Source organism: Bipolaris zeicola (genome assembly GCF_000523435.1).
Source record: "Bipolaris zeicola 26-R-13 unplaced genomic scaffold scaffold_132, whole genome shotgun sequence".
Lineage (NCBI taxonomy): Eukaryota > Fungi > Ascomycota > Dothideomycetes > Pleosporales > Pleosporaceae > Bipolaris > Bipolaris zeicola.
The window spans coordinates 24,851-39,920 of record NW_006912181.1 but is presented as its reverse complement, the minus strand read 5'-3'; the positions used below and the strand labels follow the sequence as shown (position 1 = coordinate 39,920).

At 49.9% G+C, this 15,070-nt stretch overlaps 7 protein-coding genes across 7 annotated transcripts; 4 read left to right on the top strand and 3 right to left on the bottom strand.

Moving 5' to 3' along the window:
• Positions 1-1,091: 1,091 nt before the first annotated feature.
• Positions 1,092-2,434, bottom strand: COCCADRAFT_101739 (uncharacterized protein; the record flags this gene model as incomplete). The annotated part of the gene is given in 4 exon segments (XM_007716258.1): positions 1,092-1,912; positions 2,011-2,014; positions 2,029-2,263; positions 2,313-2,434. 4 exon segments carry the CDS (start codon positions 2,432-2,434, stop codon positions 1,092-1,094), a joined length of 1,182 nt encoding a protein of 393 aa, XP_007714448.1.
• A 554-nt stretch (positions 2,435-2,988) lies between these two features.
• COCCADRAFT_6824 (uncharacterized protein) lies at positions 2,989-5,787 on the top strand (the record flags this gene model as incomplete). Its single annotated transcript, XM_007716236.1, has 2 exons — positions 2,989-3,196; positions 3,266-5,787. 2 exons carry the CDS (start codon positions 2,989-2,991, stop codon positions 5,785-5,787), a joined length of 2,730 nt encoding a protein of 909 aa, XP_007714426.1.
• A 297-nt stretch (positions 5,788-6,084) lies between these two features.
• COCCADRAFT_6823 (uncharacterized protein) lies at positions 6,085-7,163 on the bottom strand (the record flags this gene model as incomplete). Its single annotated transcript, XM_007716235.1, has 2 exons — positions 6,085-6,901; positions 6,961-7,163. The coding sequence occupies 2 exons, from the start codon at positions 7,161-7,163 to the stop codon at positions 6,085-6,087; spliced, it is 1,020 nt and encodes a 339-aa protein (XP_007714425.1).
• A 467-nt stretch (positions 7,164-7,630) lies between these two features.
• Positions 7,631-8,893, top strand: COCCADRAFT_101753 (uncharacterized protein; the record flags this gene model as incomplete). Its single annotated transcript, XM_007716257.1, has 1 exon — positions 7,631-8,893. The coding sequence occupies one exon, from the start codon at positions 7,631-7,633 to the stop codon at positions 8,891-8,893; it is 1,263 nt and encodes a 420-aa protein (XP_007714447.1).
• Positions 8,894-9,594: 701 nt separating this feature from the next.
• On the top strand, positions 9,595-11,304 carry COCCADRAFT_27983 (uncharacterized protein; the record flags this gene model as incomplete). Its single annotated transcript, XM_007716243.1, has 2 exons — positions 9,595-9,967; positions 10,025-11,304. 2 exons carry the CDS (start codon positions 9,595-9,597, stop codon positions 11,302-11,304), a joined length of 1,653 nt encoding a protein of 550 aa, XP_007714433.1.
• Positions 11,305-11,752: 448 nt separating this feature from the next.
• On the bottom strand, positions 11,753-12,803 carry COCCADRAFT_38613 (uncharacterized protein; the record flags this gene model as incomplete). The annotated part of the gene is made up of 2 exons (XM_007716256.1): positions 11,753-12,481; positions 12,528-12,803. The coding sequence occupies 2 exons, from the start codon at positions 12,801-12,803 to the stop codon at positions 11,753-11,755; spliced, it is 1,005 nt and encodes a 334-aa protein (XP_007714446.1).
• Positions 12,804-14,007: 1,204 nt separating this feature from the next.
• On the top strand, positions 14,008-14,382 carry COCCADRAFT_101777 (uncharacterized protein; the record flags this gene model as incomplete). Its single annotated transcript, XM_007716255.1, has 1 exon — positions 14,008-14,382. A coding segment is annotated over one exon (375 nt), but the record flags the coding sequence as incomplete, so codon positions are not given.
• Positions 14,383-15,070: the final 688 nt, after the last annotated feature.

The window sequence follows — 15,070 nt, the reverse complement described above, 5'->3', positions numbered from 1 at the left end:
TTCAAAGACCCGTTTCAGTAATACCTTAATTGTACCTACGCTAACCTTTTGCAGCAACTTCAGGCGAATCCTTCTAAGTAGATCTTTACGGGGTATTCCATGTTTCGGCCGCACTCTAATGCGACAGGTTCTACGTTGTATCGACAATATGGATTGAGCCGTGAGACAACCTGATGAAGTTCTGCATCATGTGTCGTGTGAACTCGTCAGAGCAACGTTCACAATGTATAATATGTGTGATATAAAACCACGTGGTAGGCACTTCCTTCTAAGTTCTCCCATCTCATCGGCTCTCTGAATATCACAAGAAGCAAACACTACATTTTCGAAAACCGCTGTCTTCCGTCGCAAACATGAAGCTCTCCTTTGCCCTGTCGCTTGCATTTGCAGCGCTCGCGTTGAGTGCTCCACAACCAACCGTTATTCACGCTCCAAAGAACACCGTCATTGGAGCACGTGGTGCAAAGCAAACCGATGTTAGAATCGCTGCTGCAGAACGAGTCGCTGTTGCACCTCAAGCTGGAGAAGAGGAGAAATAGTTTCTTATGTGTGTCTTGAATCGTCCCAAAATTTTCCAGGCAAGTTCCCACAAGGATACTATCGAAACAGCGGAACTTTTCTTGATCTTAATGTAGGGTTGTTCTTTGGTTCTACGTCATCATTGCTGTCGACGAGACTGTGCAAGTAAGAAGACTATTGATGATTGAACTCGACATAAAGTTGAGGCATATCTGGAAAACTCTGGCATGGAGGGCACATAGAGTCAGTGATTTAGACTGCATGGGATACAGTGATGGAGGTCTTCAGTTGTAAGATAGTAGGTTGTTGAATTATATTGTAAATCGTTGATTACTGGGGGGAAAACTGACAAACTATGTGAAAATAATCAAGTTTAAGTGAAACCTGAGTATAAAGAAGAAGACAGAAAGCAATGAAAGCAACCAATTTCTCATAGAAAAGAAACCAGAAGATGCATCAGTAATGTGTGTGTGTAGACCTTGAGTGGAGGTGCTGATAAAAGCACCAATCGTGCTTGGTTCGGCAAACATTTCCAAGTAAATTCCACCTCACCTCCAAACCCATCTTCATGATCAGTCCTTGATGGCAGGCATTGGGGACACAGTACGAACTCTTTCATCCTCATGCTTGATCTCGGCATGGTCAAGTAGACCTTCCGCAACTTGCTCTTGATATTCCAGCATTGCCTCAACGATCTGCAAAGCCATGCTGTGGCTGACCACGTCCTTGATCTCAGTCCACAGTGCTGCGTTGAGGTTGGTGGCCAGGGTGTTGACGACCATCTCTCGAAGCCTCTTCGGTGTGTCATTATCCTTGAATGCATGCTTGAATACTACTTCCATGACGCGATCACCTGGACCAGGCCCGTATCCCAGCAGGGTTTTGAGCGATATGCCGTTGGCTAAGGCGTCTTGGATCCTATCATTGGCGGCATTGTACAGCTTGGAGTGACAAGACTCACCCAGGGCCTTGAAGCCCAGTCGTGTGGCGAGCTGTAGCGTGCCGTAGAGCTCTTGCGGGTCTTCGCAGTCCAGTTTTCCTTTGTAGATCCAACCCATTACCGATTGAATAGTAGCTGGCTCCGCTTCTGGTAGAAGGATGCGTTTCTGAGCTGCAGCTCGCACAACATCGTCTTTGGCTTTATCAAATTCCCTCTTGTTGATTCGGTGGATTCCAGCAAATAGTTTCTCTGTGATTGCGTGCAAACCGAAGGCACTGATGTAGGTTAGACGTACTTTTGTATTTTCTTCCCGAATGGCGTCGTGTAGCATGCGTGTCTTGACACGCTTCAACTGCACCTCTGTTCCCGTTGCATCGTCGATCAGTCTCTTGATAGCCTGTCCGTAGCCAGGCATAGGGAATCTCTCATGCGCGCGAATAATGAGAGGCAGTGCTTACAGTCACTTTAATATGGCGTCTTCAAACTGATGCCGGATCGAACGGACTTTGTCCGTAATGTCAATGATAACTACGGGGTCCGTTCTTTCCAACTTGTCTCGGGAAGCTTACCTTTTCTTCGTGATCTCCAGCTGAAAAATCCTCTGCAGTGACCTCTGGGAAGACATGTGCTGCGATCTGGTCACGAAGGTGATCGATCTGTTCAAACTGCTTTTTCAGAATCTTGGCCTTGGTGAAGCGATCCTGGAGGAGTTCGCTATGGCAACGCAGGAGCTCTTCATGAATAGTAAGCTTGATAGAGAGATCTGGACCACACTCGATTTCGACGGGAGTCTGCATGAGCATCCTAGAAGCAGTGTTAGCAACTGAGCATCGAAGCACAACTATATACTCACTGGTGCGGCTTGAATGGTTTTAGCTGGGGGCTAGGTGACGAAATAACGATCGGGTTAGAGGTCTCGCCGATGCTGGCGCGTCTCTCCGAGGAACCGGGAGGTGTAGTATAGGGCGTAGTCATCATGTCTTGGCCGATTGAGCGACCTTTCTGGTGGATGTTGGAGGAGAAGAGAAGGGAGATATAGGTATGGGTGAGATCTATATAGGCAGTATCGATGGCCCGTATCTGACATCGTCTCTCACCTGGAGAAACAAAGGCACAGGGACAGGGTAGCAGAGGTGAGAGAGAGGCAAACGCCACAGATACAGTGAATTTTGGTGGATAACCAGGTTTATATTAGGCTTCCAACTGGACTTATCCATAAGCTGTCTATCTAAATTTGTTATAGCAACAAGGTGAAGGGCGTTGGAAATGTCATCGACGGTCGAATGAGTGTCAATGTGTAGTGAAGGTAGTCCATGCTGGTTGCAGACGGTGAATTTTGTAGAGGAAGATATGGAAATCATGGATAGCACGGAAATGATGGATTCAGGGCGGTGCTACGTGAGTGGTGTGTAAAGTGTAGGGGCATGGGGGAGGAGAGCAATGACGATGTTGAGGAGCGGCGCACGGGCGCTGCCCCGCCGCGATGGTGTTTGGTGAGTGTCGACACCACAACCAGACAACGCGCCACCATGGCCAAACTCCACCGTGAGCGCGTCGAACACGCGTTGAACGAATTGCTGGTGCGCATAGTACCCGAGGACCCCAACGATGATGAAGAGGCCGCCAACCAGCGCTTCGAAGACGCGTTTGAGTTTGCCATTGACGAACTCACGTCGGCAGGAGATCCCGCCCTGGTCCCAGATGTCCACCACATCGCCAGCCTGATGGACCGCAAGGGTGAGTGATGGTGCTGCGTTCTATGTGGTGAATTGTGAAAATAAAAAACGCATCACTAACATAGAACAGTCTCGGGCCCACGCAACGATCAGCACAAGAGCGCCCGTCTGCATAATTTGCTCTCACGCCTCGAGACACAGACAGTGCTGGACCAGAAATGGAGAATGCTTTACTTCCTGTACAAGCTCTCAGATAATGGCGAGCCAGTTCCAGATGCGCCTGTCGCCCAGGACCTGCGCAGCTTTCCCCGAGAGCCTACTACGCCTTCCAAGCGCGCCTCTGCTCCAGCATTCCAGGACGCCTTTGCAAAGCCCGGCCTTGCTCAGCTACCCATCAATGCCGGCTCGCCCAAAGCACCTTCACGCCCACCGACGATTGCCGAAAAGCCAGAGAAACGGCGCGAGAGACGCTCCCAAGATACTACCAAAGAGCAGCAGGCCAAAACAGCCAACTCCGCCGAAAAGCCAGAATTGGGCCCTTCAGAACCGACCCTATTACGCGAGCTCCCTTTCACGTTACAGGGCTACTCATCTGCCAATCTGACATTCCCTTCTTCGACGGCCCTCAAACTTCCACCGACGCTCCCTGTGCCCATTATCAGCCTCCTGCATACCCTCGCTGAGCCCGCTATTTTGTACAAAGGACTTGCTGAGTTTGTCGATGAGAGCCAGGGTGGCCTGATAGAGCAGAGTTTCCGCGCAGCCTTAGCTAAGGAGCTGAGGGCGTACCTCGGGTTGGTTGCTACGCTCGAAGGCCAGATCAAGAGGGCCTTGGCACAGCTCGGTGAGGGCTCAGCGCACCAGGGCGCCAGCAAGGCCGGAGTCACTCTCAAGCGGTGTGTCATATGGATCAGAGAGCCGACAATGGGCCTGCGACTCATGAGCCTGATGGTAGAAGAATCAAAGAAGAAGAAAGGCGGCGAGCTGATTGCACTCATCCATTCCTTCTCCCTCAACCACGGCGACCCCTACGTCATGAACTTTGCCGAGCGCCTTCTTTCCGATGTCACCCGTCCATTCTATGACATGCTGAGGCAGTGGGTCTACGATGGCGAGCTGGCTGATCCATTTGCAGAATTCTTCGTCTCTGAGCAGAGCGAAGACGAGATTCTCGAAGCAAATGGCAACGAAGGCAAGGGTGGAGCTACAAGTGTATGGGAAGACAAGTACAGACTCAACGACAAGATGGTTCCTACCATTGTCACTGAGGACTTTGCAAAAAAGGTCTTCCTCATCGGCAAGACACTAAACTTTATTCGCTATGGCTGCGGAGATGCAGCATGGGTTGACACATACTCTAAAAAGGCTTCCAAGGAGCTGCAATACGGCGATACCGCAAATCTGGAGAGATCCATCGGCGACGCCTACAAGACCACCATGGCTCGTCTGATTGATCTCATGGCGAACAAGTTCAAGCTATTTGACCATTTGCAAGCACTGAAAAAGTACATGTTGCTTGGCGCTGGTGACTTCATTGCCGTACTCATGGAATCACTCTCGTCAAATCTCGATAGACCTGCCAACACCCAGTACCGACACACGCTCACTGCTCAGCTTGAACACGCTGTCAGAAACTCCAACGCACAATTCGACACGTCAGATGTTCTTCGCCGACTCGACTCTCGCATGTTGGAGCTGTCGCATGGCGAGATTGGATGGGACGTCTTCACGCTCGAGTACAAGATCGATGCTCCTGTAGATGTCATTGTGACTCCATTTGGGTCCAAGCAATATCTCAAAGTCTTCAACTTCCTATGGAGAGTAAAGCGTGTCGAGTTCGCCCTTGGTTCTACATGGCGTCGCTGCATGACCGGTGCGCGTGGCGTTTTGGGCACTGTATCAGACAAGATGGGCTCTGACTGGAAGAAAGCGCGCTGCGCTATGGCCGAGATGGTCCACTTTGTCAACCAGCTTCAGCACTACATTCTTTTTGAGGTTATCGAGTCTTCGTGGATTGATTTGCAAAGAGCACTCAACAAGCCAGAAAGCACACTCGATGACATGATCGAAGCCCACGCAAGGTACCTCGACAACATTACCAGGAAAGGTCTCCTTGGAAGCACTACTACGGATTTCACGGCGCAATTGCACGAGCTGCTAAAAACCATGCTAGCATACAAAGACGCGGTAGATGGATTGTACTCGTGCTCAGTTGCAGAGTTTACTCGAAGACAAGAACATGCTGCTAAGATTGAGACGCGAACCGCAGCCGGCAGGTGGGGTCTCTCTGAAAAGGACAACCACGGTAGCTCGACTCCAGATCCTTTTGCGCGATCGCGTGCAGCTTCTACCAACCAGGATGCAGATTCACCTTTCCCGCCACCATTGCTGAAAATGGGTATGACTGGGTCTGTCGAAGATGACGTACTACCAGCACTTCAAAAGCGCTTAAGTCATCTGGCTGAGGACTTCAAGGCCAGGATCAACCTTCTTCTCGGTGACCTGGTGCACTCCCCCGATGGCGAGCTTAAAATGCTGGCTGTTAATATTAATTTCAACGATGTATACAAGGTTGAGCGAAGACGAAGGAAAGGGTCCCAAAAACGCGACAAGGACAGAGAGACCTCCAAAGGTGACATTTCTGCAGCATGAGAGTTGGTGTAATTTGCGGCGTTTAGCACGACATTGATACCCCATGTGCTTTGCTAGGAAGTTACTACGTCTGACATTTCTCCAATTTCAACTTTTCTACTTCCCCTACCACATTTCACTTCCTTGGATTCAAACTCAGAAAGATGGGGTACATTATTCTACATGCCTTCAAACTAAGTCGACTAATCATAGTGATCATTCGTGATGCTAAATGACATCATACAGGCAATACGCTATAGGCACTTGGAGAAGAGGAAAAATAATTCAGTCACAAATATCCTTCTTGCATTCCCCACGCTAGTTTTTGATGTAGGGAATGCCAGTCAACTTGAACGTCCGCTCATTCATGACTGGCTTGTTGACGGGCTCGAAGCGGTTGTGCGGGTCTTCCACCCCATCCCTTGTGGCAACATTGGAACCAGTATGCATCGCATTCGGCCAATGAGTTGTGCCAACCCACCTCTCATACGCATCCTTCTTGCGAATCAAGTCCTCCTGCGAAGCATTCGCCACAGGCATATAGCACGTGTATATCGCGAATCTTGGTTGCTGAGTCTTCGAGGCCAGGTTGTAATGCGGCGTGCGGCTATCCCAGACGAGTAGATCGCCTGGGTCCGCGCAGACTTTGGTCCATGTGAGACCTTTGTCTGCGAGCCACTTCATGCCGTTTTCTGTAAAGCCGAACCATTCGGGCGTCCACGCTGGGATACGTGGCTCGTCTTTCATAGCGGCGTGAAATTCCTCAGAGAGCAAATGGCCACCGGGACAAACGATGAGACCGCCATCGTCTGGGCCGTTGGGAAGCAAGTTGACGAGACCCTGTAGACAGCGGAATCCGGCCTTTTCTGGGTTCTGGTCTTGGTGTGGCCACGGCTTGTTGGGGGCAATATCTGTGCGGCCGGGAAAAGTAAAGTTGATCGCATCGAAGGAGACGATGAGGTCTTTGTCGTTGTATACCTTCTCAAAAGCACTGACGACGCCTGGTTCGCCGCGGATGTCCCAAGCAAAGTCCTCGTGTGTGACGGCGTAGTGCATGCACATGCCCTTTTCGTTGATGAGCGGTAGCTTGTCCTTGTGTGCTGTGGACAGATCATTGCGGTCGAATCCGAGGTCACTAATGCAGTCTCATTAGTATATGGATGAGTAAGGAAGGCGGGTTTCTGAAGAACTTACAAGCCTTCTAGCCATGAGAACATGCGGTCTGCGTATTTCAACGCCCTTTCTTGGGGAATAGCTCCTTTGATGACAGCATAGCCGTCCCGTGCGAGGTCATCTCGCCAGTCTCCAAATTTGGCATCTGTGCCATCCATCTTCATGGGCACATTTTGAACGCCGCTCAAGGTGAGGGTTGGTGCCTTGGTCGTGGTCGTGATCATGATGAACTTAGATGAGATGAGATGTAGGTGCAAATGGAGCTTTTGTCGTCCCAAAGCGGTAGGTTTTAATTTGGTAAATTGTTGCTTAGCTTTGGTCGGTCTTATCGCTTTTATCTTTCAATTGCAACCACCTCGTGCTGGCTGTGCATGATGAGGCTCACGCCACGCCCACGGCTCCACCCCCACATGTTCCGATGGATAATAGTTTCGGATGTCAACCGTTCCGAAGTCCACCCCAACTATTCCTAACCGTGTGCTGATCATGCAACTATACTCTAACCTTGTTAATCCTGGAGGCAACTAACCCTCGGCTTCTCGATGGAATATGTATGTATGTCAACATTCGTAATGTGGAGGTGGGCGTACGTATGATCTCTCGGCATAACAACTTCAAGTTCATCATGTCAATCCTATCTTGACCATTCTTTTTCTACCTAATTCTATCTTTTCTATTATTTCGTCTCATCATGGCTTCACAAACACCTCTTCGGATCGTCATCGTTGGCAGTGGCATCGCAGGACTAGCATCTGCTATTGCCTTACGAGGCCCGAATCGCGAGATCACCATTCTTGAACAATCACGACTGTCGTCAGAGATTGGCGCAACGATTTCTCTTCAGCCAAATGCGACACGCATTATAAAGGAAACATGGGGCGTCAAAGATCTCTTGGAAGCTTCGAATGGCATGGTGGATAGTGGATTCCGTATCTTTAATTCGGATGGCAAAATGGTTAACGAAATTCCATTGCTCGTACAAAAGAAATATGGAGCCGACCGCATCATGTGGCATCGACAAGACTTGCATGCACAACTCACCAAGGTCGTCAAAGATCCTGTGAGAAGTGGACCAGTTCCTGTATTGCAGACCTCTTCCCGTGTTGTCGACTGCGATTGCGAGGCGGGACTCATCAAGTTAGAAGGTGGAGAAACAATTCAAGCAGATATCATCATCGGCGCCGACGGCATACACAGCGTTTTGCGACCTCTAGTAGCAGGAGAGGAAACCAAGCCCAAGCCTACAGGCACTTCATGCTATCGACTCATGATAACTTCACAAGAAATCCGGGACAAAGCACCAGAATTCGCAGCCCACATCAATCCCTCCGAGCCTTACACATCAATGTTCATAGCCCACAACTGCCGCCTCATTATGGGCCCCGCCCGCAACGGCGAAATATTCAGCGTCGTTGCTCTCGTCCCCGACGACAAAATGAACGAAGACCCCGACAAAGCACAATCATGGGTGACAGAAGGCGACCCACAAAAGATGCTCGAGACGTTCAAAGACTTTCCAGAATGGACTAAAGACATGCTCAAGCTCCCCGACCGCATCGGTCTCTGGCAACTTCGCGACATCGATCCGCTGGATACCTGGGTCCGCGGCCGCGTCATCCTCATCGGCGACGCAGCACACGCCATGCTACCCACGCAGGGTCAAGGCGCGAGTCAGGCGATCGAGGATGCAGAGGCTCTTGGTGCATATCTCAACACTCTAAAAGGGCCACCAGCCAAGTCAGAAGAGATAACGGCATGCTTGAACCAGGTGTTTGAAGCGCGATATGAGCGCGCGAGTTTGATCCAGAAGTTCAGTCGTGACTCGGCGAAGCCGGCGACGGAGAAGGGGAGTAGCGAGATTAAGATGCGACCGGATGAGTTTATGGATTATAATTTCCAGTATAAGGGGGCGGTGGAGTGGCAGAAGTCGAGGGCTGTTAGTTCGACTGCATGAGTGGCGTGTTGAGCTTTCCTCCAATACTACTTACTACTACGTACTACTACTAGTTGAGATCATGAGGGAGTATTTTTGCCCACGTCCCGAAGCACTTCATTTCTAGTTACTATGCCCGCATATTCCGTGCCTACCACCCTTCTATCCTTCGCCACTTCGGTTGTTCTGCTCACCAGTGAAAATCTACCGAACGATTCGTCAACTTCCGATGTGGGCAGCTAGCGTGTCGGGAGGTGAGCGCTAGTACTTGTATCACCCATATAGACTTCTGCTCGAGCCCTTAGTACTAGTAATCTTCCCCATATATTTCTCCTTGTTGCAGGCCAAACAACCTGAATTCCATTGGTCAGTTCAACTTTACCCTGCATCCTCGGCATTGAGAAATACGGGAACATGATTCACGACTCGGGCACCTATCCTCCGATCTTCACAGTAAAGGGAAAGTTCCCTTTCACATCCCCGTACTCGCCCGTTTCACATCGCAGACAAGTCTAGCCCTCTGCCACTTGCAGCGGAATGTGGAGAAGTACGTATATTGTGGCTCCATACTCCTCGAGGATGGTAGCCTCTGGATTCAGCTGCAAGCTGGGTGGGGGGATGACTGGCTAGGTTAAGCATAAGGGCGTGTCCGCCTGTTCTTCGCATTGTCCTCAGCATAGATACTAAGTGAAACTCGATTATTAGAGTGTCATCCATCCAAGATGGCTGAATCAAACCCACACGACTCGCTGGACCACAAACTCGATGCCGAAATCAACTACACAGAAGATATTCAAACTTCCAAAGACGATGGCCACTCACACGTCAAAGGCAACGCCTTCCTCGTCCGTGAAGACGGCCAAGTCCGTAAAATCCCCGTCCCCTCATCCAACCCCAACGATCCACTTAACTTCTCTCGCTGGGAAAAATACGGCATCATATTCTGTTGCTGCTGGTTCTCCATCATGGGTCTTTCGATTGCCGGCGGTCTCGGCGCCATCTTGAATGTATTTTTCGACATGTATAGTCCGCAGGGGTATACGCCTGATGAGATTGTGTTTTTGATTACACTGCCGACGCTATGCATTGGATTAGGTAAAGTAATTCTCAAACCCCAAAGACACTGATTTTACAGAATCTGACGTGGGACAGGAAACTACATCATCCTCCCGTTAGGATTAGCATACGGTCGTCGTCCGGTTTTCCTCGTTTCCATGGTAATTTTGTTCGTGGCTACTATCGCCGCTGCTGTGCAAAATAGTTACAATGGCCATCTTGCATCGCGTATCGTACAGGGTCTCGCAACGGGCTCGTCCGAATCCCTGCTCCCGCTCATGCTTACAGAAATCACCTTCTTGCATGAGCGCGGCCGGATTTTCGGGTTATACTGGACGGTTCAGAATGCGCTTAGCTCTTCTATCAACCTGGCGAGTACTTATCTGAATGAGGATATGGGGTGGCGGTGGTACTACTGGGTTTTCGTCATCACAATCGGGTTTGGACTCGTAATTGCGTTTTTGCTGGCCTTTGAAACACAATTCACGCGGTCGCCGGCTAGCTTGGATGGTTTACTGATTTTCACGGATGAATTTGGGGTTACGAAGGTTATCCCGGATGAAGAGGCGCAGGATTACTTTGCGCGGGTGGGCGATGCAGGGTTGAGCGTACCCGTTGCAGACGCGAATGAGGCCGATGTACCACGGAAGACGTACCTTCAGAAGCTGCGACCCTGGTCACCGGTTCAGAAACAGCCGGTTAAGATTATGGTTATGACGTATCTGCATATGCTGCAGAGTCTGGCCTCCCCAGGTATCCTGTTTGCCATCCTGAGTTCATCGGTTGCCCTTGGCTGCAGCGTTGGCATGTCGCTGACGTACAACGCCGTGTTAAACGAGAACTACGGATGGGATGTCAAGAACATTGGGCTTATCAACGTCGGTGGTGTCATTGGCGCCGTGTTCGGAATGGTGTATTGCACATTCATCGGCGATAATTTCGTTCTCTACGCTGCGCGACAAAACAAAGGCATTCACAAACCGGAACACCATCTCATTGTTCTCATCCCACCAGGTATAGTCGGTGCCGCAATGCTGGTTCTCTACGGCTTCACTGCCGGAGGCGGTGCAACTTGGTGGGGTCCATACATGGCGTGGACACTGTTCCAATACACGTTTACTGCCGTGCTCATCGTGTCTACGACGTTTGCGTCTGAGGCTGGGGCGCAGCATCCCGGGCCTGCGCTGGTTGTTGTTGTGGGGACCAAGAATATTGTTTCCTTTGGTCTTACGTATGGACTCACGCCCATGGTTGCAAAGCATGGATACAAGTGGGCGTTTGGTGTGTTGGCGGGTATTTTCAGTGCCATTTTCCTGCTCGGTATTCCTGTTTATTATTTGAACCCGATGTGGCGCGCAAGGAGCAAAAAGAACTAGCGAAGAGTGACAGTTGTTTTGAGTTATGACCAGGCCAATACGGCTAATGGATGCGTTATGAGTGTATCATATTTTGTCGAAGGAATCGGGAAATCCCTTCAGCTTAGACGTGAAAAGAGTGTTGTTGATAGATACCTCACTGAATCTCAATTCTTCACCCGTCCAATTTAATGGATATCATAATAACGGCCTGAAAACGCCCTTCTGCTCATCCGAAATCTCTGAAATGAGACTGTCAATCTCCACACCCCTCTTCTTCAGATTCCTATCACTTGCTGCTCTCGTACTCCGCGCACCACTCAACTTCGATTCCACAAATTCACTTTAAGAGTAGTTACGGCCAAATATCTCTTAGCATGGGGCGCCTCAGATCTTCACTCAGATAACTTTCATATCTAGATATTGTCAAGACCACAAGTCTCTGTAGCCAAAAGAGCAACACCATCTTCTACTCCACCACTTTCCCGTAACCAAAACCTCTTACCCCGTTACTCACCCATACACCCTCGCCCACCTCCACAGTTTCAATACTAACGGGCTCCTCCATACAATACCCACTTCCGAGTGCCCATCTCCTACTCGTACCCCTCTGACCTCCAGCACCGACTTTGGCACTCCTCGTTGAATGGCCCCATCGACCAGCAAACGGTTTCCTCAGCTCTCCTTCATCGGCGCCATCGTCTTTCAACGTCTTGCTAGTAAACTCGCCGGATGGCACGCCAACAGGAGGAGTTACCCAGCGACCGCCACGGAAAAGGTAAAGTGATGTGAGAGTACCCTCAGTAAGCTCATTGACTTCGTTGTAGAGCATGACTTCACGGTAAGCGGGACCTGCGGGATTCTCAGGTAGAGCACGCTCGCGGCTTTGGTCGTACATTTCTCGCTTTGTCGTTTTCAAGAGGGTGAATGGGGAGGATGGGGTGGGTGCAGTGTCTAGCCTGATTGTCCATTCTGGTGGGGGCGGGGGTGTCGATGTTGGTGCCGGAAGCGAATCTTCGGGACCAAGGGTCAGGGCGCCTCCTGTCAGCGGAGATGCTTTGAAAGCTGCTGCAGAGGCGTGCTGCACTTTTGCATTTGGTGGGTCTAGTGATGGAGGGTAGAGAGTAGAAAGTGGCACGGTTGGCACGTCTGTGAACTCGACTGTAAGATTTGCTGCCTTGTCGAACAGCAGTCGCAGCTGGGTAACGTCAATATTTTTCTCATGTGATGTCTTGGTATCATACCTTCATTGCTCGATCCTTTCCAGTCTTTTCTATCTCAGCCTTGGTTCTTTTCAACAACTCTTCATGCAGAGCTTTACCATCCTCAAGCCGTTTCTGCACTTCATCAAAATCAAAGTGCTGTGCTGCTTCGACCATCCGGTCTCGATGATATGCAAGCATATAGAATGGCGATGGGGCGACAAAGTTTAGAATCGAGCGCGAGTTCTCCTCGGACTTGAGAAGTAGTGGATCGTAACGCAGTGATGTGAAGAGTTGGAACTCGTTTTCAGATGCCATTTTGAGATGCAGATTTGTTGTAGGGAGCGGTTATCATAATATAGTGGGATTGCTCTATGACTGTTGCGAGGATGCGGAATGTCGAAGATGCGTTGTACACTATTAAAAATGGGTCTGAACGCCAGTCGTCCAATCAGCAGTGAGCGGCATCTCACTTAGTAGCCACCATCGGAGTCAACTGCGGCAGCGATTCCGTGCACCTTCAAGTCACAGTCCAGCACACGGCGATACCCAATTCTGTATCGTAGGAACAAATCATTGGATGCCCTCCAGCTCTAGGGAATGCTGTGGCTCCCCCCATCGGTCGAACAAACGGCTTAGTCGAGTCCACCGCATCCTCATACTGATCGGGCCCACCCGCGCCGATTCTTAGACCAAGCGATAGCCGAATTCTGGTCGGCTCTCCTGCTCTTCGAAGGGGAACACAATGTGATAGGAAAGATACAGATTGTGGTAGAGAGCGGTCGTCAACGTAACTAAAGCCTGCGATGCGGCAAGTGTGTTCAACTGAGCACTATTAGTGAGGCGTGATCGTTGCAACCGCAAAAGTAGATATACAGCTGTTGTACCATCAAACAATTATCATCTCTTAGTATGAGCACTGCGATATTTAGGGCTGTAGAGAGGTGTTCTACCTCGGTGCTCTAGTTCGACCTATGAGGGTCGTGAGGGGCCTTGGATTGTTCGTGTTCGCAGGGGATAAGTATTACTAGAACCCTGGATATTACGCATAGGAAGACCCTACGTACATATTCTAAACCTATCTCACTACGCTACAGCATTGCAATGTTCAGTTATATCTACGAATGATCGCCACTGGCGCAAGACCATGTCTAGAGCAGGTCGGTCACCCTCTGTACTAGCGTCTATGGGATGTTTATGCATGTCATTTAGATGTAGGTATGTTGGTCTCACTGCGCCACAGTCTGGGCTGTCCAACTATCCACATCTCACTTGCGACTTCAGCCTGATCCATCTCCACCTCAATTAATAAGAACACACAGCAGCAGCGTAGCCTAATCTCTTTCTCGAGGTAATTCTTTGGCATGTTATCATCTTGTATGCTCATGGTGTTCGCTAAACGGATAGCTAGGTGCGAGCCTGATCAGGCAACCGAGTTCGGCGTTCGTGATTCTGGACATACTTTTGCCTTCTTCCAACGTATTATCTTTCCATCGGAGGAGTGGCGCCGCATTTGAAGAATATGGTACGATTCGCTTATGAACCCCTTCGGTCTAGTCGAGCGATTAGGTTGATCAAGTTTCTACCCGGTTCCAGCCCAATCTGCCAGATGATCACAGTCGAGGTTGAGAAAGCCCCGCCATATGTAGCTCTGTCGTATACTTGGGGAAGCACGGAATTATCGAGAGTGATCCTCGTCAATGGAAGTGAGGTTCCCATCACTCGGAGCCTGGCTGAGGCCATTGATGCCATTTTCATCTTTGCAAGAGAACGAAGTATGATGTTCTGGGCAGATTCGATTTGCATTAATCAGGCAGACGATCATGAGCGCGGCCTGCAAGTCAGACTCATGAATTCAATTTACCGTTCGGCGGAGATCGTTACAATTTGGCTTGGCCCAGCTGTACATGGAAGCGATCTCGCATTCAGTAAAATGAAGGAATGGAAGGCGAGACTCGACAGACTAAAAGAAAAGTTCAATGGCTCCGAGGAGTTGGCAATCGCAAGCATCTCTCCGAATGACGATTTCTATCTTGGTCCACGTGGCTCGGAACAACACAAGGCACTGGAGGCATTACGCATGCTATATCGTCGGCCTTGGTGGGGAAGAGCATGGATTGTACAGGAGGGAACTGTTGCCAATCCTGCTCGCACGATACTATTTTGCGGAAGTCGTAGCATTGATTGGACCCATTTACGAGCAGCCCTTCGGATCCACGTTCATATCACACACTATCTACGCTTTAGTATGGACATGTCTATTGATTTCAGCGATGCCATGGCCAACCGTCTTGATACTTTTCGATCTGATAGGGAAAATGGAGCGAACATTCGGTTGTTGGAAGTGCTTCGAAATATTCGAGCATACGAGTGTGGAGATCCTCGTGACAAGGTATATGCCGCTCTAGGAATGGCCATGGACGTGAACGAGGATGATATCACTCCAGACTACACAAAGTCGGTCTCAGCAGTCTACATTGATGTCGTCAAGTTTTGCATATCAAAACCAAACAACCATTGCCTAGATTTCCTAGGAGCGGTACTCAGATCAGCGCCAGGAACTGTATTCGATCACCAACATGGGA